General features: G+C 37.2%; 1 protein-coding gene across 8 annotated transcripts in view; it reads left to right on the top strand.

Moving 5' to 3' along the window:
* Positions 1-23,970, top strand: part of atp2b2 (ATPase plasma membrane Ca2+ transporting 2) — a 105,524-nt gene that overhangs the window by 67,906 nt on the left and 13,648 nt on the right. For all 8 annotated transcript variants that reach the window (XM_038290626.1, XM_038290127.1, XM_038290475.1 and 5 more), the window contains 4 exons: positions 1,667-1,881; positions 2,299-2,541; positions 14,117-14,358; positions 15,979-16,213. In XM_038290626.1, the coding sequence (XP_038146554.1) occupies positions 1,667-1,881; positions 2,299-2,541; positions 14,117-14,358; positions 15,979-16,213 (935 nt within the window). The remainder of the gene's footprint in view (positions 1-1,666; positions 1,882-2,298; positions 2,542-14,116; positions 14,359-15,978; positions 16,214-23,970) is intronic.

Below are 23,970 nucleotides of genomic sequence, written 5' to 3'. Positions count from 1 at the left end.
CTGAAGGCAGCTTAAATACTGTGGTACCATGGCGCACTCTGCTGGAGGCAGAGGGTAATCTCCAGAACCTAACAGTAGCTCCAGCCCTAAGAGAAAAAGACAAAGAGCAGAAGAGGATCCTTGGCGCCCTCAGGTGGGCAAGCCAGAGGATCCCAACAGAAGCAGCAACACAGTATGTTTACAGTTAAACATTATATTGAAAAAAGTAATGGTTTTCATTTGCTTGTATTTTTTAAGTATATAACTAATAACTTTTTGTTTGGATCCTAGAGTTTTCCTGAGTTATAGATGTGGACATAGTGATGAAAGGAAATACCTGAATAGATTAGCATAAAGTACTGCTCTTGACTCATCACATTTCTCGGACTTGAAGGCCTTATTTATGGTGATGTTTTTTTCTGTACACTTGAAGGTATATGAGTGAAAAACAAACAAACAAACCAGGAAGCCAAAGCTGACTGGGCAGGAGCTTTCTTCTTTTTATTGGGATTTTATCCATTTATATCAATTTAGTTTTTTTTGTTTTTTTTTATCTTTTATTAGCTTAGCATTTTTTTTTTTATTTAAGGTGCATACTTTTTGTGGTATCTGTATGTACTGAGACTCCATTAAAATTTGAATCACTTATTTTATCGCTAAATGCTACAGAAACAACAAAGTTAATTCACCAGGTTCTGCAGTGATATTTACTGCATGCTTTAAAATGTACCTCATTTATGAATACAGAAATGGGCTCAGAATGATTATTGTCACTGTTTCTTAGGACTGAATAAAGCATTAAAAAGAATTTATCCAATAACATGCCATTAGCCTGCCAGTTAAGAGCGTCCATTTTCCGCCTCTATGTCAACTCGCCCTTTTTTCTCCTTCTTGCTTAGTGTTGATTTTGAAGATAACATAATGGATTACTTATATCTACAAGTGTGCTCACAGCAGGTTTTTCAGCTTAACTTGGATCCGTGGGGCATCTGAGCTAATACCAGAATCAACACTGGAAGCAAAGGGGGGCTGCTTTGGATTTTAGGATGTGATGTATACAAATTCGTCAAGAACGTTGTAGCACAGAATGTTTAGCATATTTGCAAAAACACAAACAAGAAAGCAAACTTTAAAAAAATATATATATTTTCAGCTTTTGTCCTCACATGACATAATTTTCTTTGAGCTTCAGGATTTGGGCTAAACCATAATTGGAGGAAAGTAGAATGTCCAGGCATCAGTGTGCCAAATGATCATAAGGAATAGTCTGCCTATAAATGGCAAACAAAAATAAGGTTTTTCCTTGTCAAAGTTAAATGCAAAAAAATGCAACTATGATCTTGACTGCAATGGTTACGTAATGTAATGTAATGGTAAGTGCAAACTCCAGCCTCCGGTGCTGTGATTGGTCCAGTAAGTTTTAGAGTCTGAGTCTTCCCAGTCTGACAATGTGTTTGTTGAATGCAGCTGGCATAAGTGAGTCTGACTGACCAGGCTATTATAATGAAGCTTTGAGTTAGACCACTAATAAGTTTACTGAAATCAGAATTTTTTTTCTCATTATTTGACTGTTATTTTTACAAAAGAATAACACTTTGTATCCTGGATTATCCAGGGTTTGAAATCTTTTTGTGTTTTCTCTTTAATCATTCCTTTTCTCATTGTTTTCCTTCTTAATTTCTTCCAGGTTTGCTCATGTCAGCCATTACTGTCATCATCTTGGTCCTGTACTTTGCCATCGACAATTTTGTTATGGAAAAGCGACCTTGGATGCCAGAGTGCACCCCTGTCTACATCCAATACTTTGTAAAGTTTTTCATCATTGGTGTGACTGTGTTGGTAGTGGCTGTACCAGAGGGGCTGCCACTGGCTGTGACCATCTCCCTGGCTTACTCAGTCAAGGTAAGGAGAAACAACATTGCTTAGTTAATTAGCGCTCTAACTAACTAAACAGTCTTGATTGAAAAGATGACCAATAGTTTAAACAGTTTGAAGCTTAACTTTTCAAATGACTATTTTGGATTACATTGATTCTTAATCTATATTATTAATACATTTTAGAATGGTCTCAAACCACCAATATTCTTTTTGTGGAATTTTAATGTAGTTAATGCTATATGGACAAATGAGGTTATATCAGTATACTCTTTTAACAAGTAGTTTTGTGTCTAAATATACTGTATACTGTAGATATAGACATGTAATTATTAAGGCTGTCACCAGTCAATATCAAGCTGTTCATGTGCCCAATGGGCTATTTTAAGCAACAGTTTGGTCCATTCAACTGTTTTGAGACCTATCCATGTATCCTGCCAACAGAAAATGATGAAAGACAACAACCTTGTGCGTCACCTGGATGCTTGTGAAACAATGGGCAATGCAACTGCAATCTGCTCTGACAAGACAGGCACGCTTACTACCAACCGCATGACGGTTGTGCAGTGTTATATAGGAGATGTGCACTACAAGAAAATTCCAGATCCTGGCGTAATCCCACCCAAAACCTTGGAGTTGCTAATTAATGCCATCGCTATCAACAGCGCCTATACAACAAAGATACTGGTAAGCGTCTGTAATAGTATTTTGTATTACCCATTTTTGCAATTCATAAGTATTCATAACTTTTGATGGTAATCAATTGTTATGGTTTTGTAGAAAAACTCAAAGGATTAAAATAATAGTTTAAGTGAAAAAATAGTTCTTGAAATTCTGTTGTGTTGCTGCTTAAGATGTAAACAGTAAACAAAGTCCTATATTAACTTATATTGTCTCAGCTCTGAGGCCATACATTATCCAGATCTCTTATATAAGACCAGGTCTTCAGTCTTGTCATCTTGGGATGCATCCAGTAAGTGTCTTTGGCTGCTACTTTAGATCCAGCAGGCATTCTCTCAATTTATCACATTGAGAATGTTTGTGTAATTCTGTTTTATCAGAATATAATTTAATCCAATTTACCTAAGTGCTGGAGTTGGTCTCTTGGTTACATTGAGTGGAGTAGAGAGTGCTTTTTGTCCAAGCCAACCCGACCTGCATGGGAAAATAAATAAATGTGTATAAAACATGTCTTCATCAAACTTCTAAAACAGTTGAACCACATATAGTTGAAACATATCTGTGACAAAAATTTAGCCAAAGGTTCTAAAACAAAACACTTAAACAGTCTGTTCTAATTGAAAAATTGTAATTGGAAGGTGCAAGATTTAAGATTTGCTTTTCAAAAGGAACAATTCATCATAATTGTTCATGTTATATGACACCATGTCATAGCACAACAATAAAAATAAAGTAATAAAATACAATTTTTATTTCTCATTTGTCCCACATTAAAATAGTCCTAACTGAATTCTGTAATTATCTGACCTTCTAGTTGTGTTTTGGTCATCCTTATTATACCATGGTAATCAGATCACAAAACTGTTGTGCAAGCCTTTCCCTCTAAAACCTTTGCCCAGAAGTTTCTGCTCTTGACATTGAAGATAATTTTTTGACAATAACATTTATTAGTATAAATGCAACCATTATTCTAAAGATTATTTTTGTGTTACACATACATTGTGACTTGGCAAAGCAAATATAGAAATACAAACAATAGGTTGCATTTTTATTTGCACTAGTATGCAACATTTATGTTAAACTTTGATGGATTTCCAGCCAGGCACTGACTTTTAAATAAAAAGAATAAAATACAACTCTCTTGCTATCATCAAGTACCTTTGACATTACTTTACTTAAAGGTATAGTGGAGGATTTTCTTTTTTGGGGTGGATCATCAAAATAAGCGGTCCTCCTAATTGCCAATAATTCTGGTGATATGTTTATGTAAGGCTGTACTACGTGCTTGTCCTCATTTTCCCTTACCTGTGGTGAGTCTGATATAGTGGAAAAATTACAAATCTTCTTTTGGAAAGTAAGCTTGCATGAACGAAGCAAACATCAACTTTTAAACAGAGCATGCACAAGGAGAAATGGGCTTGTGCATGCTCTTGCATGCATTTAATAGGTGTTTCCTCTAAGGAGCGGGTACAGGGTTGTACATGCGCCGTTTTTTTTTTACCGTAGAGTGGGCGGTTCTTTTCAAAAATTTTCAAAAATCCTCCACTATACCTTTGAAGACATAGTGAAGCAAATGAATGAAAGGAGAAGTAAGATAGAATATGACAGAATAATTAGGGAATCCAAAAAGTGAGATGCAGAGGAGAGCCCTATGAGTAATACCCAGTTTGTTCCTCTTTCCCTCCCTCAGCCACCCCCACTCCCTCGGTGGCACTCCAGCCTTGCAGTATGCTTGCTGGTGTGTTCTTATATAAGACAGAAGTCCTGTGGGATGTAGGAATGGCTTTGGAAGTCTTTCAGGGCTACCACATAAAGGCACAAAGGCAAAGAAGCAGGCTTTGATACCATATCAATCCATCTCGTTCTCTCAAGCATCCTAATACAGCTCTTCTTATATCAGCGCTCCTTCAATCAGTGCAGGCATGCTGTAATGCCAACTGGAGATGGCCTTGGCCCCACAGAGAAAAATTACAATATTACACAAAAAATGTTTTCTTGCACAATGTACATAATGAAAGTGTAAAGCTACCTATTTTAATAGAATCTGAAAAAGGTGATCTCACTCTAAAATCTTGTACTTTTGTCCAAAGTACTGCATAGAATCTGTTCAAGTCATACATTTTATAAAATGAACAGCTTTCAGTGAAATTAGTTCAGAGATGTAAATTTTAGGGAAAAAACCCAGCACTTCCAGTTGATACTCAAATAGTATTTTGAAAACAGATATTCTAACATATACTGATTCGTCATACATCTGTCAAATTTCTGCTAGAGATACTCAGATCACAGGTGTGTCTTCTTGCAGCATAGTATGTTTAGCATGGCTGTACAAATGTCCTCAGGGCTCTGTTTAATGTAGATTTAACGAGCCGCTCAAGCAATTTATCCGGTCAAAAAAGATAGAGCTAGATAACAGTCCCTGTTGGAATAAACAAAATATGCTGTCTTTCAAAAAGGAGTGGCTTATTATTCATAAAAAAAAAACAACAACAACAAAAAAACCATGTAGACAGAAGTATTGCCATATGCTACAAGATGTCACTTGCCTTCAAACAGATGTTTACAGTTATTGATTAAAAATTTTCTTCAGCATTGTTCTGTAGAAATTGCAGTTACATAGATCTTTTAAAAAAGCTGGTCTAAAGCCTAGATGTAGCAATAATCTTATGCTTTGATTTAAGAGAACTTAGCAGTCTCAGCCACCCTTAAATTGGGTAGCAATCCATTCAAAGGTTTGCTGCAGCCACAGCAAAAGCTTGATTACCTTTATATTTTAGCTTAGATGTTGGAGTGTAAATAATAATTAAATAAAAATAACCATAATAATAATAATAATAATAATAATACTACATACGATTTAGGACTCAGGGGTATGACTGATACTTTGGATTCTGCGTTCACATGTGTCTATAGTGTTTTACTATCAAACAGTCTGACAGCTCAACATACTGTATTGTACAATTTCCGCCGTACTCATCCCCACTAACACTGCACAGCCAAGAATATGCTTCTTCCCACTCACGTCTGCATTTTTGCAAGTTTTTTCTTTTGAGGAAGTACTGGAGCATCGAGAGCAGAGTGGAGTGCAGTCTGGCAACGGTGATAGCAGTACTTAGGAGGTCCTGCTTGGATCCTTACTATTTCCTGTGTTTAATTTTTTCTAACAATCATTAGCATTAGTTTTTATCTATATTTTTTTTGTATTGAATGTGCTGCCGCATCACTGCCCCACGGTGTCACAAATGTGTTTTCCACAGCATAGTCTATCTAGAGTGACATGAACAGATCACTGCTCAGCAACTGCTCATGGGAGATGTAGTCTCACATTTTCTGTTTATTAATTCAGCCATTTTTCTGCCATTTCAGAAAACTACAATTACAAAAGTGTTCTGCCACTGCCTAAATTCACCCACATTTGGCAGGTTGGCTGATGTTAAAATCAAGCCCTTTTGACAGCCATTATTGTCAGTATACATTGCAAAAAACAAAACGACAAAAAACAAACAAACAATGATAAGCCTACTAGGATGAGCTGGCCTACCAAAGTTACTCCAAGACAGTAAAGTTACTCATCCATGAGACTGAAAATGACTCACATTACAATCCGTACTTAAAGACGATGAGATATTTACCCAGAAAGAACCCAGCCAAGGACTTGGTGAATATGCAAACACCATGCACTAACCAGGAGCTACTTGCTGCAATGCAACAGTGCTAAAACTAGCAGCCCTCATGAAGTTTCAATACCAATAAAATCTTAATGGAGTTTCCATCTTTTTAGGGAGGATCTACTTCATGCTGCAGCTGATCCACATTAATTGATAGCTGTAACTAGTATGATTCAGTTATCATGGAGTATAACATGTGTGTAATTTGAGATGCTGCCATATATCAACATAGATATATTCAGATTTAACATTAAGATGATTTAAAATAGAATTGTGATTGTAATTAATTTTGTAAAACAATAAAAGGGTAATTATGTTAAGTTGTTTCTTAATTGTTATGACAAGATATTGTTAAAATGTAAGCTTCTGGTACTTTTGAATGTAGACAAGTTTGGTAAAAACTGGAAAGAATTGTAATTAATGGAGATGAAAAAGGCTTGAATAAGGCTCTAATGTGAAGAGCCATTGGGAAGCAAAGCTAGCATTAGATTGAGAAAAAGAGAGGGAAAGAGAAACTCCTGTCACATGACAACCATTCTTATAATTAACTGTGAGGCTGTATCTCTGCTCCCAGCACGCCCAAGGGCTTAGCCTGGTTGCATTGTCTAGCTGTTTGGAGAGCTACAATGTGTCCTGCCTGGTCCTTCATCCAATAAGAGAACCAGAGAAGAGAGAAGGCCAAGGAGAAGGAGGACCTCATAAGAGACGTCGAAATTAAACAGAAAGTCGGATAAAACATGGCAAGACATTAATGAAATGCTATGGAATAATGAAAGAGAAAAGAAATACTTAAAGGCCAAGGCTGAGCATTAAATGCATGAGTGGTATATGAAGAAAAGGACAAGAGAGAAGGAAGGGACAGGAGGTATGGATTAAGAAGAGCCCCAGGTGGAATAGGAAGTTAAGTTGCCAGCTCTCCTTCTGGCATATGTCCTTGCCTGCAGGATCACCCAAGGACCAGGGAAAGGGCAGCTGGTGCTAAGCCACATCCAGGCCAGGACATGCCAGCAGTAACCTACTCATGCCAACCCAGAATACTCCCTGCCAACAACTGTACTTTGCTTAAAACCAGCATTAAAAAATAGATCTTAGAGAATCAAAAAGCATCGCTACTCTGTCCCATATTTATCAGCTGTATCTTTTTGCCTCAGGTATCAGCCAGCAATGACTATTTTAAAATGTTTAATATTTCATTCTCTATAAATAATTTTCTCTAAAGTTGTTTAGGGTTTCAACATAGAATGTGTGATTATTTGTGGTTTAGTTTTTAACTGGAGTTTTCAGCTTGGAGCCAGTTTATTGAAACACCAGCAGGCAATGCTGATGAGGCCATTTATTCCATCCTGTCATTAGCCAAAGACAGGCAGTGTCTTCCTGATGTAATCACTGGTCATTAGGAAGAGGCATTCATTCTGTTATTTAACACAAGCTCTTTATAAAATATTCATTCTTCTGTCTCTGTTTGTGACACACAGCTGAACAATAACCAGATACACCCAATTACCTGGTTCTAATTTGGTTTTAATGATTAATGTGATTTTAGAGGACTTTCAGTTGCAAATGCAGGTTCAGAACCTCAACAGCTTCAGAAACAGAAGAACTGTGACTGAGTCAGTGTCAACTGATATTTTCTTATGATGAAAATAGTCATACAATTGTAAATGACTGATTGTATTTTTAATCTAGTTTGATTCATTTGAAACACTTATATTTATAAAATTTTATTTATAATTATTATTATGCAGGATTACCTTTCTACGGGTGACAGGCAGGTACACCCTGGACAGGTCGCCAGTCCATCGCAAGGCAACACAGAGAAAAACAGGACAAACAACCATTCACATATACACTCACACCTAAGGAGAATTTAGAGAAGCCCATTGACCTAACACTCATGTTTTGGACTGTGAGAGAAAGCTAGAGTACCTGGATAGAAAATATGCATGCTCAGGGAAAACATGCAGAAAGACCCCACGCTGGGAATTGAAACCGGGACCTTCGTGCTGCAAGGCAGCAGTGCTACCCACTGCACCATTGCAATTTACAATGTACATATAATTGTGAATAAAAACCCTTAGAATTTGCAGTCATTTTTTTTTTAGACCAAACCTCATTTCAATATCCATCTAGTCAAACAGCAGCAAGTCTGTGACTGAAATTGGCTTGTCAGTGATGATTGTGTACAGTAATGTTATTGAAAATGACAGAAAGAGCCAAGTGATCTTTATTGTGTCTTATGTGTCTGGACATGTTATTAAAGCAGGAATATGCCTTAAGCCTGTCCAATACATTGTTTTATTTTACCAGAATGGCAGAGTTTTTGGTACAGACACTTAACAAATAGAGTAGCCTTAGCCTCAGGAACTACAAATCAAAAAAATACAAAGAAAAAAGTGTAGCAAAAAATATTCTGAGGACATGTTTCAGGAGACTTAAGTCAGTGAGTAGGAATTCCCAAGTGGTAAAATTCTCTGCCACGCTATTCCCAAGTCACAACTGCCAAGTGCGCTTTGCCCAGCGTTACCATAGGAACGCAGAGCTGGCCACACTTACTTCCTTACACATACAGTGAAAATCATGTACTGTAGAACTGTAGTGTCAAACCACATGCCCACGTGCAAAATAATTTATTACACTGGTGAGTAAAATGCATACATTTACTATCCAACAAATAAACTTGTAAATGGGATTTAAAGATATAAAACATTATGAAATGGATGAATACAAATGAATGCAAATACATTTACAGACAAACAAAAATAAAGTGGTGTATTGTTTTACCTGTACTGAAAAGCCTTTCTGAAACAATGTGTTAAATACCTGCCAATGCTGGTTGTTATTCCCAGAAAACCTCCTGCTACAATAACTTCATTTGCAATGTCTCAACTAAATGATAGGAGCTTAAATTACCAGTGTTTTTATATGGTTGTTTAGTAATTTAGGAAAGTGAAAATAGGTTGCATTACCATAAGCCTGTGACAATGCTAAAGTAATGCTTACACATGATGCCTCAGAAAAGGTCCCAGGTGTCGAAAAGGGCTCCTCTTTATTCACAAATACTAATGTTGTGTCTGTTAGTAGTACAATACTCTACCACTTGTATTGCTTTTTATCTCCATGATAACTACTCTTCTAATGGTCAGCCGTGCAGTGGGGTTCTTGGTTTATTCGTCATGCAAGTGACAGGGGAAATTCTGAAAAAAATATTTGACATAGGTATTTGAATTAGAAAGTATTAAAGAAAACGAGTTGTTGAAAAGTGCAATTAAATCTATTGGATTTGACAAAAATAGCACATTCATGAGACATGGACTGAGGACGCTGCAAGAGGTAGCGGTTCAGTGGGCATGGCATGTACAGGTGCTGGTCATAAAATTAGAATATCATGAAAAAGTAGATTGATTTCAGTAATTCCATTTAAAAAGTGAAACTTGTATATTATATTCATACATTACATACAAACTCATATATTTCAGATGTTTATTTTGTTTAATTTTGATGATTACAAATGACAACAAATGAAAATCTCAAATTCATCATATCAGAAAATTAGAATATTACTGAAGACCAATAAAAACAAAGGATTTATAGAAATGTTGGCCAACTGAAAAGTATGAACATGAAAAGTATGAGCATGTACAGCACTCAGTATTTAGTTGGGCCTCCTTTGGCCTGTATTACTGCAGCAATGCGGCGTGGCATGGAGTCGATCAGTCTGTGGCACTGCTCAGGTGTTATGATAGCCCAGGTTGCTCTAATAGTGGCTTTTAGCTCTTCTGAATTGTTGGGTCTGGTGTATTGCATCTTCTTCTTCACAATACCCCATAGATTTTCTATGGGGTTAAGGTCAGGAGAGTTTGCTGGCCAATTAAGAACAGGGATACCATGGTCCTTCAACCAGGTACTGGTAGCTTTGGCACTGTGTGCAGGTGCCAAGTCCTGTTGGAAAATGAAATCTGCATCTCCAAAAAGTTGGTCAGCTGCAGGAAGCATGAAGTGCTCTAAAACTTCCTGGTATGTGGCTGCGTTGACCCTGGACCTCAGAAAACACAATGGACCAACACCAGCAGATGACATGGCACCCCAAACCATCACTGACTGTGGAAACTTTACACTGGACTTCAAGCAACGTGGATGAAGTGCCTCTCTTCTTTTCCTCCAGACTCTGGGACCTTGATTTCCAAAGGAAATGCAAAATTTACTTTCATCAGAGAACATGACTTTGGACCACTCACCAGCAGTCCAGTCCTGTTTCTCTTTAGCCCAGGCAAGACGCTTCTGACGCTGTCTGTGGTTCAAGAGTGGCTTGACACAAGGAATGCGACAGCAGAAACCCATGTCTTTCATACGTCTGTGTGTGGTGGTTCTTGAAGCACTCACTCCAGCTGCAGTCCACTCTTTGTGAATCTCCCCCACATTTTTGAATGGGTTTTGTTTCACAATCCTCTCCAGGGTGCGGTTATCTCTCTTGCTTGTACACTTTTTTCGACCACATCTTTTCCTTCCCTTCGCCTCTCTATTAATGTGCTTGGACACTGAGCTCTGTGAACAGCCAGCCTCTTTAGCGATGACCTTTTGTGTCTTGCCCTCCTTGTGCAAGGTGTCGATGGTTGTCTTTTGGACAACTGTCAAGTCAGCAGTCTTCCCCATGATTGTGTAGCCTATAGAACTAGACTGAAAGACCATTTAAAGGCTTTTGCAGGTGGTTTGAGTTAATTAGCTGATTAGAGTGTGGCACCAGGGGCCATCAATTTTGAACCTTTTCACAATATTCTAATTTTCTGATATGATGAATTTGAGATTTTCATTTCTTGTCATTTGTAATCATCAAAATTAAACAAAATAAACATCTGAAATATATGAGTTTGTATGTAATGTATGAATATAATATACAAGTTTCACTTTTTAAATGGAATTACTGAAATCAATCTACTTTTTCATGATATTCTAATTTTATGACCAGCACCTGTACGTAGGCTGTTGGTCCTTATTGCAGCTGTCAGGGGTTTAACTCCAGACACCAGGTCCTCTGCCTTCTTTCTTTGCCCCTTGCTTTACATAACGTTGTAAGTTTATGTCATAGGACAATAAAGGTCTAAACAACAAAAAGTGATGAGTCAGAAACAACAAATACACAATACTGCTATCTCTCAATACTGCATCACTTTGCTGAAGCCATTTTGCAAACTATGGTGTAAATCTTCAGTTTATTGACATCGTTGATAGACTAAAATTGGACATAAATAACATGTATGATATGGTGTTTCCTCCTCAAACCTTCAGAATTAGCTTTATACATTAACATTAAGCATAGAAACAAATAATGTCGTAAATATTCCTGATTTATGCTCTTTACAGCAAGTGCATTAAAATGTACTTACTAACGGTAAGGGGTGTTTAACTTACAGTTGATGAGTAAAACATAGTAACCCGAATGTAGATTAATAACATTAGCTTACACACAACCAAGTAGGTATATTTGCCTTTCACCAGTTTTGTTGAGCAGGAACAGCTAAATAAAATCAACAGACTAATTACTAGACAAGAGCAAATCATTTTCATTGAAAAACACTTGAGTATTTACAGATTTAAACTCTTCATCCTGAAAATTAAAATGAGCTACCTCCAGTTTATCCAACATGTCCCTGTATCTACTGTCAATGTCTAGTCAAAAAACAGCATTGTATTATAACAGTTAGCTAACTTTTTAACTAACTTTTTTCCCTAACATTCTCTGACGCTTTCTGTACTGCAATACTAATATTAGCTTGTATATCAGCAGGAACAACAAGTGGGAAAAGAGTGTAGAGGGCCACAGCTAAAATTTTTGCTCACCATTCCTGAAAATATACACTGCTCAAAAATAAAAAAGGCAACACTAAAATAACACATCCTAGATCTACATTAAGGAAATATTTCCAATGAATACTTTTTTCTGTACAAAGTTGAATTTGTTGATAACAAACTTATACACAAATCATCAATGGAAATCGTATGTTCAAACAAATGGAGGCCTGGATTTGGGGTCACTCACAAAATTAAAGTAGAAAAACAACTTTCTACTTTCTTCTAAAAACTAAGTAATGTCCTTTAGACCGGTCAAAATGAGGCTCAGTATTGTATGTTACCCTCACGTGCCTGTAAGATTCCCTACAACACCTGGGCATGCTCCTCATGAGTTGGCGGATGGTCTCTTGAGGGAACTTCTCTCAGACCTGGACTAAAGGATCCGCCAACTCCTGGACAGTCTGTGGTGCAATGTGACCTTGGTAGATAGATCGAGACAGGATACCCCAGATATGGTCAGTTGGTTTCAGGACTGGGGAACGGTCAGGCAAGTCCATTGCGTCAATGCCTTCATCCTGCAGGAACTGCTGACACAATCAAGCCACATGAGGTCTGGCATTGCCTGCATTAGGATGAGCCCAGGGTGACCACAGCAGCATTCGGTCTCACAAGGGGTCTAATGATCTCATCACAGAACCCTTATGGCAGTCAGGCTACCCCTGGCAAGCACATGGAGGGCTGTGCGGCCCCCCAAAGAAATGCAAATCCACACCATTACTGAACCATTGCCAAACCGGTCATGTTGAAGTATGTTGCAGGTAGCAGATCACTCTGAATGTTTTTTTTTTTTCAGACTGTCACATCTCTCAAATGTACTCATTGTGAATCTGCTTTCATTTTTGAAGAGCACAAGGCACCAGTGGCAAATATGCCAATACTGTTATTCTCTGGCAAAGGCCACATGTTCTGCATGGTGTTCTGTAAGCACAACCCCATCTGTGGACGTTGGGGCCCTCATACCATCTTCATGGAATCGGTTTCTAACCGTTTGTGCAGACATATGCACATTTATGGCATGCTGGAGGTCATTTTGCAGGGCTCTGTTAGTGCTCTTCCTGTTACTCCTTACACAAAGACACATGGAGAGGTCCTGCTGCTGGGTTGTAGCCCTCTAGGGGGTCCTCTACGTCTCCTGGTGTACTGACCTGTCTCCTGGTAGCGCCTCTAGCCTCTGAACACTACAATGAGAGATACAGCAAACCTTCTTGCCACAGCTCACATTGATGTGCCATCCTGGATGATTTGCACTACCTCTGCCACTTGTGTGTGTTGTAGAGTCCGTCTTAACCTACTACGAGTGTGAAAGCACCACTAGCATTTAAACGTTACAAAAAATTATCCAGAAAGCATAGGTACTGTGGTCTGTGGTCCCCACCTGCAGAACCATTCTTTTAGAAAGTGCGTTTTGCTAATTGCCAAAAATTTCCACACGTCGTTTATTCCATTTCTAAAACAGCATGTGAAATTGATTGTCAGTCAGTTGCTTCCTAAAGGGAAGGTGTGATTTTCACAGAAGTTTGATTTGATTTAAGTTGTATATGTGTTGTTTACATGTTCCTTTCATTTTTTTAGCAGTAAATATTATTCTTTGTGTTGTTTTGTGACGTTTCCGTTAAACGGCTCCTCAAAGGGTAATGAAATTTCCTAGTACCTATTCTACCAAAAACAAATCTAAGATATCAGGGAAAGAAGGAGCATCATATGCTGCATTCTATTGTTGGTAATGAACTCAAATATTCACTGAACCATATAATTGCATGCTTCTGCACATACAATTACAGATTGTGAAGGCAAGAGCTGCTTTCCTGAAATAAGAACATCCAAATTTGATTCTATCTGTCTCATCTACTGCCTTCCCACTCACAGTAACCCTGTCACCTGCTTGCTAGTCAATTATCACCAGCAGCTATTTCAAGTGTTACATTGGACATGTTTAATTTTACTAAAGGAAAATAATCTCACCGCATAGAATTGAATATAGAAAACGGATGTTTTTAATAAACATTCTATAGAGTTCCTTAAGATAATTCTTTAGATACAAATGTATTACTTCTCCTTTTCTTCAGCCCCCAGATAAGGAAGGTGGTCTACCCAAGCAAGTTGGAAACAAGACTGAATGTGGACTCTTGGGACTGATCCTGGACCTTAAGCGAGATTATCAACCCATAAGAAACCAAATCCCAGAGGAGAAGCTTTACAAAGTCTACACCTTCAACTCCGTCAGAAAATCTATGAGCACTGTAATCAAACTTACTGATGGGAGCTTCCGAATGTACAGCAAGGGAGCCTCTGAAATTGTACTCAAGAAGTGAGTCCAGTATTTTAAGTACTTAGCAGTTGTACTCTTTTGTACGAAAGATGCCTTGATGGATTGAGAAACTGGATTTGCTTTAAAATAGGAGCATATATTAAACATGCATTTAGGGAATAACTGACAATTTATAAATTGCCATTCAATGATGAGAAATTGAAACACACAAACAAAAAAAACCCCACCCATATACAAATATATTGCAGCAGCAGTTGTACAGAGTAACAGTTTTTGCGACCCATGATAGAATGTCCATATATGGAGAGAAGACTGCAGATGCAATAATTGAATGAGTGAAGTTGCAGACTAAAATACAAATGCAAAGGTGGGATGGCTACAAGAACCTCCTACCAGCCCGAGCAGCAGAAGGTTGAAGTTATTTGGTTGCAAGGTCTGGATTAGATATTCCTGTCAGTAGATAATTGTTGGTTGTTTTAGAGGCTGTTTTAGCTCTCCATCAAGTCAGAACCCAGCAACTGGCCTAAATAGAAAAGTGGACCACTGCATAAATCTAAATTTAATTAACGTCTGCAAAATAAAAGCCTGCAAAGCCTACCTGCAGCAGCAATTTTTGGCTCATCCCTCACACTTTTTGTCAGCTTCCTGCTTCAGCTATATACTACTACTACAAACAATAATAATAATAATAATGATGATAATAATAATTGAACTTTATTAATCTGACATTGTAGAAATTCAATTCTGCATTTTATCCATCCCCTTGGGGAGCAGTGTGCCACTGCGTGGCACCCGGGGAGCAGTGTGAAGTTAAGGGTCTTGCACAAGGAACCCGAGTGCAGGCTGTGGGGATCGAACCTAGTTACCTTTTCAGAGCACAAGCACACTGCTCTAACCATTAGGCTAACACTCCCCTAATATATAAGGTCTGATAGGAGCACAGGTCTCATGATGCCATATGACACAACTGAGTACGGGTTACCACAGGGGGCAAAGTAAGGACATCTGCATTACACTAGTGTTGTTTCTAGAGGGGACTTGTGTGAAAGCATCCTACATGCTGGAAGGGACCATATAACCTTACTCTTGAACTGCAATTACTTAGACAACATTGTCATTTAGTATACCCAGAGTTTATACAAAACAAAATTGTATTTAATACAGCTTTTAAACAGTAAATGAACATTTCTATTCCATAAAGTGCGATTGTGTATCAGATGTGAAGTGTGTAGGAGAACAAACATGCAACAACTTCTTCAAATGCAGAGCAGTTTACATGCAGTAAGAGTGCATGACGGATACAAAAAGAAGGAAGAGAGTGAGGGTGTGATGATAGAGCAGTACCTCTGAGTAGAAGAGGAATAGAAAGTAATTGTGTGGATCTGAAGATGAGTATAAAAAGGCTCATGGGGCTTGTGGAGTAGTGAAGACTAAAGTATGTTTGGTTTTTTTGTGGTGTTTATTGTAAATAAGAATGGGCTGTATGATCCTTTTCCTTGATGTTTTTCTTTCTTTTTGGTTAGCACAATATTGGAGAATTACTGTCCCTGACACCAATCTGTCGCTACCGTACGATGATGGTTAACCCAATCTAAAAGTAGGCCCTGTTTTGAGAGCTAGATTGTTTAAGCTATTACCATGTTTTTTGTTTTGTTTTAGATGCAGTCATATTCTGAATGAAGTTGGTGAGCCCAGAGTTTTCCGGCCACGAGACAAGGATGAGATGGTGAAGAAAGTGATTGAACCCATGGCATGTGAGGGTCTCAGGACTATCTGTGTGGCATACCGCGACTTTCCCAGGGATCCTGAAGCCAAGTGGGATGATGAGAACAACATCCTCAGTGACCTTACAGCCATCTGTGTTGTAGGAATTGAGGATCCTGTCAGACCTGAGGTAAGAGCATGAGATATGTCTTTCAATATGTCAATCCACCTTTATAAGCACTACAGAATCAACCACAGAGTTGGACCTATATAACAAAAAAATATATATATATATTTATATATATATATAAATATAATTATATTATGCAGAAAAAAAAAAGGTAATTAGCTGTAAAGTTTAGAGAGGTAGGATGGACAACAACATTTGAAGATTTAAAAACAGATAAAGCCTAATCTAAACTGAGCTTATCTCTATAAATCACATTTCCCTTTATGGGCTCCAATTGGCAGCTCATAAGAGATTTAGTCGGTAGCATTTTCTGGTCATGCGATGGGTTCTCATTTACCTAGCAACTTCCTTGAGTCTCCACCGCCATTGATGCATTTACGAGATAACTTCATTATTTACAACTCTTTTACCTCCAAAATACTGTATTGATCTAAACTATATAACTATGCAGATGCAGAGTAAGACTGCTATGCTTTTCCTGTTCTCCTGTTTAAGTGCACAACATCTGTGTAAGTTCAACATTTCACCAAAGAGGGGAAAATGCTGCAAAAATCTGGAACTTGCGCTTTGATATTTTGAATTTTAAAGTTTTTTTATTTAATTTTTACAAGCGGTTGAAAGTGGTAAATACTACATACTTTTTATTAAAGAAATCTTAACCTTTTTTTTGATTGCCTGACTACAAATTAAATTATGTGTTCTGATTAGGTCAGCCAGGTCCATGGTTCGGTATGTTAAAATAATGTCACTTTATTTAAAATCTGTTAGTAAATATTTTATTGACTTTAACTCAGTAATCTAACTGACATTTTAATTCCCTTTTATCTTTTTTATTTCGATTTATCATAGGTGAATGCTGCTGTAAATTTATTGTGTTACACAAGTAACAAGTTTGGATTTATGGTTCTTTTAAGGGATATAGTTATTGTTGATTTGTTTCTTTAAAAGATCTAATCAGTGTAATTAGACAATTAGATGCTGTCTTCAGAATGATTAACCAAACATTCATGTTTTTGGACTGTAGAAGAAGCGTACCCTGAAAAAAAATGCAGAAGGATAATATGAAGACTCTATTTAGAAACAACCAAGATTTTAAGGAGAGACATTGAGAGAGGCAGAGCTGCCTTATCTTGGCTTTAAGTTGGATTAATTAATTTTTTTAATGGATTATACTCCACTTTCTTTTATTGTTATTGTCTTCCAGATGCATCCAAGAGCTGCTGAAATTTCTCTAAATGAAACATGCCACAAGAGTGGAATAACTGTTTTTTTCCTAACTTTGACTCTCTCTTTTCAGTTGACCTAAGCAATCATTAGAGTAATTTTGTTTCAGAAGTTTTGTGTGTATACATCTCCTTCATGATTTATTTTTTCAACCTGCATCAGTATTCAGTATGAGTACTACATTAGAAAAGAGCTGCATGAAACAATAGAGCTTGGCAACACAGTTAATGTATAGTCACTTTGCAGCATGATCCTCTCACTACATTAGGATGTCACCACAGCTGTTTTGAAGCTTTAGCTTTCAAATGTTAGCGGCGTAAATTTGCTATCAACAAACACCACTTACATAAATGCTGTTTAATCTTATGACACCATTCTACAGTGCCAATCTCACCACTTCACCATAACTCGATGTGCTTTGCAACCAGTCACAAGCTCCTTATGGACAATTAGATGGTGCAGATCATTGCATTCTCTGCAGCAATTCACTTGCACTGGAAAATCTCAAATCTTCCTGAGTGTATTTGTAAAGATCAATCTTATTTTGTATTTTTATTTTGGAGTAATCCTAAATGACCTAATTTAGTCTGATTTAATACCTGACAGTAGAATTAAAATGTATTGTGTGTCTTTATTTTGACTAGTCATTGCAAATTGCTGGGTTCGTTTTTACATATAGAAAATGAATGGAGTGAGAACTATGACATGTTGAGATTTAAATGAATTAGTGATTATCACAAAATGGTTTATGAAAAACCCCTAATTCCCATAGAAAATCTGTAATAAAATGAAATAAAAATGCAGTGCTGGATTTAAGTGTAGTAGTTTAGCTGACCTTACTTGGCACAACTCCAGTGATGGTGCATAACTCTCTACTGCATTATTAAACCCTTTCCTTTTATCCTCTTTCCATCCCTCTTGTTTCTTGGAAACGACAGCTCTTTCTCAGCCTCGATCCTTCGTGTTTTCACCTTTTTACCTTCTTCTTACTGTTCTAGTTCTTTGTCTATCATTTTCCATTTAGTCTTCTTTATCAGATTGCTCCTTTTTTGTTTTACTGCTTTTAGTTGTGTTAGAACCAATTTTAGAGAAAAAGATAAGTCAATAATAAAATAAATGCATATAAACAACAGAATATTTAAAATGAAAATGAAAAATTGCATACACAAGATACTGGAAAGATACAGGACTTTTTGCTGACACTGTTACCTATTCTTTTTCCCTTCTGGTTATTAAAACAAGTGCTTGTACAATTGTCTTCAATTCGAAGTAGTTTTTTCATCTGATATTTTTAGATACTAGTAGCAGTTTGAAAAGTTTTGGGCCCTGCCCATTTTTTAAGACTTTCCCCCACTGATCAAATGGCCAAACAACCTAGTAAACATAATTTGTTTTTTAATTAGCATCTGATCTTTTACAGGTGCTGGTCATAAAATTAGAATATCATGAAAAAGTAGATTGATTTCAGTAATTCCATTTAAAAAGTGAAACTTGTATATTATATTCATACATTACATACAAACTCATATATTTCAGATGTTTATTTTGTTTAATTTTGATGATTACAAATGACAACAAATGAAAATCTCAAATTCATCATATCAGAAAATTAGAATATTGTGAAAAGGTTCAAAATTGATGGCCCCTGGTGCCACACTCTAATCAGCTAATTAACTCAAACCACCTGCAAAAGCCTTTAAATGGTCTTTCAGTCTAGTTCTATAGGCTACACAATCATGGGGAAGACTGCTGACTTGACAGTTGTCCAAAAGACGACCATCGACACCTTGCACAAGGAGGGCAAGACACAAAAGGTCATCGCTAAAGAGGCTGGCTGTTCACAGAGCTCAGTGTCCAAGCACATTAATAGAGAGGCGAAGGGAAGGAAAAGATGTGGTCGAAAAAAGTGTACAAGCAAGAGAGATAACCGCACCCTGGAGAGGATTGTGAAACAAAACCCATTCAAAAATGTGGGGGGGATTCACAAAGAGTGGACTGCAGCTGGAGTGAGTGCTTCAAGAACCACCACACACAGACGTATGAAAGACATGGGTTTCTGCTGTCGCATTCCTTGTGTCAAGCCACTCTTGAACCACAGACAGCGTCAGAAGCGTCTAAAGAGAAACAGGACTGGACTGCTGGTGAGTGGTCCAAAGTCATGTTCTCTGATGAAAGTAAATTTTGCATTTCCTTTGGAAATCAAGGTCCCAGAGTCTGGAGGAAAAGAAGAGAGGCACTTCATCCACGTTGCTTGAAGTCCAGTGTAAAGTTTCCACAGTCAGTGATGGTTTGGGGTGCCATGTCATCTGCTGGTGTTGGTCCATTGTGTTTTCTGAGGTCCAGGGTCAACGCAGCCACATACCAGGAAGTTTTAGAGCACTTCATGCTTCCTGCAGCTGACCAACTTTTTGGAGATGCAGATTTCATTTTCCAACAGGACTTGGCACCTGCACACAGTGCCAAAGCTACCAGTACCTGGTTGAAGGACCATGGTATCCCTGTTCTTAATTGGCCAGCAAACTCTCCTGACCTTAACCCCATAGAAAATCTATGGGGTATTGTGAAGAAGAAGATGCAATACACCAGACCCAACAATTCAGAAGAGCTAAAAGCCACTATTAGAGCAACCTGGGCTATCATAACACCTGAGCAGTGCCACAGACTGATCGACTCCATGCCACGCCGCATTGCTGCAGTAATACAGGCCAAAGGAGGCCCAACTAAATACTGAGTGCTGTACATGCTCATACTTTTCATGTTCATACTTTTCAGTTGGCCAACATTTCTATAAATCCTTTGTTTTTATTGGTCTTCAGTAATATTCTAATTTTCTGATATGATGAATTTGAGATTTTCATTTGTTGTCATTTGTAATCATCAAAATTAAACAAAATAAACATCTGAAATATATGAGTTTGTATGTAATGTATGAATATAATATACAAGTTTCACTTTTTAAATGGAATTACTGAAATCAATCTACTTTTTCATGATATTCTAATTTTATGACCAGCACCTGTATTTCAGGATATTTTTTATTCCATGGGTTCTGTATATGGGTGCTTCTGTAAGGAAGGACAAAGAGCCAAACCTGAACGTAAAAAAAAACAGTCTGAGATGGATAAGTAGATTAGAAATAAGATTGATGTTAGAGTGATGGAGGTGGGGTTAGACGAGTAAAGAGAAATGATGGAGAACAAGACTGTAACCAGATCTTTATCCGTTACTCAAGAGGCTTGTTTTTCCACTAAAACATCTAGACTTATATCGTCCTCCTTTGTCGGGTCTGACTGTATTTTCAATAAGCCTACACTCATTTCTCTCTCTCCTCTCTCAGATGGGAAGTCAAGTAGAGCTGTGGGAAAACGATTCCTAGAGTAATAACAATCACAAACAGCAGCCAAATATCTTAGTAGTGATGCCATCATAATATTAGTAAGAAAAAGAACTTCAACCAAATAAAAATACTCATAATTACTGTTGTGTTTTATTTTTAAATGATGCACTTATCATGATTAAGATTTAGCCTTATTAAATTACATTGTAAAGCAATAGTTTTCTAATACATTTACAATAGAGACTTCTAGAGACTTAATCAATCAATTCACTATTGAGATGCCCTTAAAATAAATAATTTCCCTGGTTGATAAAAATGTCAGCCCCCTAAAAAAAATCCACTTTAAACAAATCATCTTTGAAAGGTACTTTAGTCTTTTAATTAAGTCTTTCTTAAGTCTTTCAATTGATAACAGGTGTGTGACAGCCTGGAAACACCCAATAGTTGCAGGGCAGTGTAGGGTTAAAAACACTGCCATAAAGAACTGTATGCTTACATTGCTTGATAGATTTGATTGAAAAAAGGAATGTGACAAAATAATCAAATAAAACACATTCAGCTAAGTATTTGATTATTCTCATTTTGCCCTACCATGGTCATTATTATTAACTCTAGTTTTGTATGCTTCTTTGTTTTTTTGCATTGTCGGATTGAAAACTTAAGGCCCTAATCACAAAAATTACTACAACATTATACTGGGATATTTTCTCAACTATAAATGAGTACTTCTTTAAAAAAAAAAACAGCGTTTGTGTGAAATATATAATCAATATACATTATTTTTGGGGGGGCTGGGTAAATTTTTACATGGTAATATGTTTACACAGCCCCATTTTCTTCAAACAAACTAAATAAATCCCTAATTTCCAGCATATGTAACCTCAGTAGTAGGACCACTTGCTTATTCTTTACTTATTATGCAGCAGCAACTCATGGACATTCATAACGTCATATCAAAATCACCAAAAAAAAATGAAAAAAGCCTGATAGTTAGTGGTCCAACATGTCCAAAATGAAAATTAATTTCAAAATAAGTTGTCAGATTGGAGAAATAAGTTTGGACTAAAATATGAAACTTTTTATCAACATTGTTAGATTTAATGAATGAAAAACATATTAACATAGTCCTATGAAATAAAAGCATAACTGAGGTATTAAAATGTTATCTAATGTAAAATGCATTTCTTAATTACTATAATATAATTTTCCCCTTCCCCATTCAACAAAGTGGTTTGGTTTGCATCGACAGGTGGAGCTATTGGCAGCTCTGTGGTTAACTCACGTTATTATTGCTGGAAGAAACTGTGTCAATATGTGAAAGTAAGTAAATTATCACCTCTTTTCAATGAGCACAAAGTTGTAACATGAAAAGGACATGACATTCCTTCTTGCTTCGTCCAAAATCAGACTTTTTATTAACTTGCTTGTTAAGCAAATAGGCTTGCTTTTATGATAGTTAACAATCTTAAGGAGAAGGAAGTATATCACCACTGAGAGAGGACAAAGGAGGAGGGCAGAGGAGATGGAGGAGGGAAAAGAGGACGGCAGGAAAAAAGAGAGGGATCTCTTACAACTAAGAAAATAGATGAGAAAGGGAAGAAACAGAAATATAACATTTCTGTTATCTGTGTGTGCGTGCGTGTGTATGTCCTAAAAAACTAAAAAGGCACAGAAAGTTGAGTGGTGCATGTTTGTAAAAATCAATGTGGGCTCTCATTACTGCATGTGTACACATTTGTTTATGTGTGGGATTGGAGAACAGCACTCTCCCACACTGTCCTTTGCCAGAAGATGTGTTTCTGTATTAATACTGATTTGCAAAGTGTTGATAATACAGGTTTTCTCTTGGTGCCCTCTTTTCACAATATTTTACAATATTTTACCATTTCAAGTCCTCTTCACATAAATATATTTTGGATAAACTTTACAGAACATACTGAAAATTTTTAAATATGGAAAAACTTAGTTCTGTAGTTTCCCTCTAGTACCCATTTGATATTTTGGCTTACCAGCCTGAAACTTTTAATTTTTTTTGAAGAGGCCTCATCACATTATCAAAACTTTTAAACCAATTTCACCCACACTAACTCCTCGGGCATCCTGTTTAAAGCATATCGTGACTAACAAACATGTGGTGCTATGTTTAACTTACAATTTGAGATGTCTCAAAAGGAACCTTTTGTGATCGTGTGCAGCAATCCCTGCAGATTTTTGACCTGGCATGAGTATTTGCGTCACTCAACCAAACTTTTTCAAACCACAATCATTAAAAAGCACTAAAACTTACCCAATGAAAATAAATTAGGCTCTGTTCATTTAAACTGAAGGAGCATTGAAAGAACTTTTCATCAATAGGTTGGAGCTTTTATGATTTACAGTAAACATATTCAATGAAACTAAATCTTATTTAGGCTCATTCAACAAAATATAACACCTAAAAAGGATGAAAACAGCCAGTCAGATATAAACTACATATATTCTCCTGGTTAGGTCATAGAAATGTGCATCAGTCTTTGCTTCAAGAAGCATATAATCCATATTTTCTTTGAGCTGATTGGTTACCTTCCTCCTGTGTACATCTTTTAGCCAATCAAAGCAGCTGTTGCAGTAACATTTTCTGATTCATCTGTTTCACTGAGTTATCTGATAAATCAAGCTTTTGCCTAATCTGGAATGCGCAAACATCTTCCCATCAACAAAGGCAAACAATCAACCCGTTTGTTCGTTTTAAAAAAAGAAATAGAAGGTATTCTAACTGTCCTCATAGTTGGTGTCAGCAGTCTGTCAGCTGTTGGGAAGAAGCTGTTCCGGTGCCGGGTGGTTCTATCCCGTAGACTTCTGTAACGCCTCCTAGAAGGTAGGAATAAGAAGAGTGTGTGTGCAGGGTGAGTAGATTCTTTGGTGATTTTCCCAGCCCTTTTCAGACACCGCTTCCTGTAGATGTCCTTGATGGCAGGCAGCCATTCCACAGCAATGCAGGGCAGTTTTCACCACCCTCTGCAATGCCTTCCGAGACAAAGCAGTTTCCATACCAAACTGTCATACATGTTGCAGATTACCATGGTGTCATATGCAAACTTGATGATGGCGTTGGAGCCATGGACATGTCTACAGTCTTGGGTGAGGAGGGAGTAGAGGATTGACTCATCACGTAGCCTTGTGGCACTCAGGTGTTTATAGTGATGGTGGATAAAAA

Source organism: Cyprinodon tularosa, unplaced genomic scaffold (assembly GCF_016077235.1).
Source record: "Cyprinodon tularosa strain WSP-4 unplaced genomic scaffold, ASM1607723v1 ctg10, whole genome shotgun sequence".
Classification (NCBI taxonomy): domain Eukaryota; kingdom Metazoa; phylum Chordata; class Actinopteri; order Cyprinodontiformes; family Cyprinodontidae; genus Cyprinodon; species Cyprinodon tularosa.
This window is presented reverse-complemented; position numbering and strand designations above follow the sequence as displayed.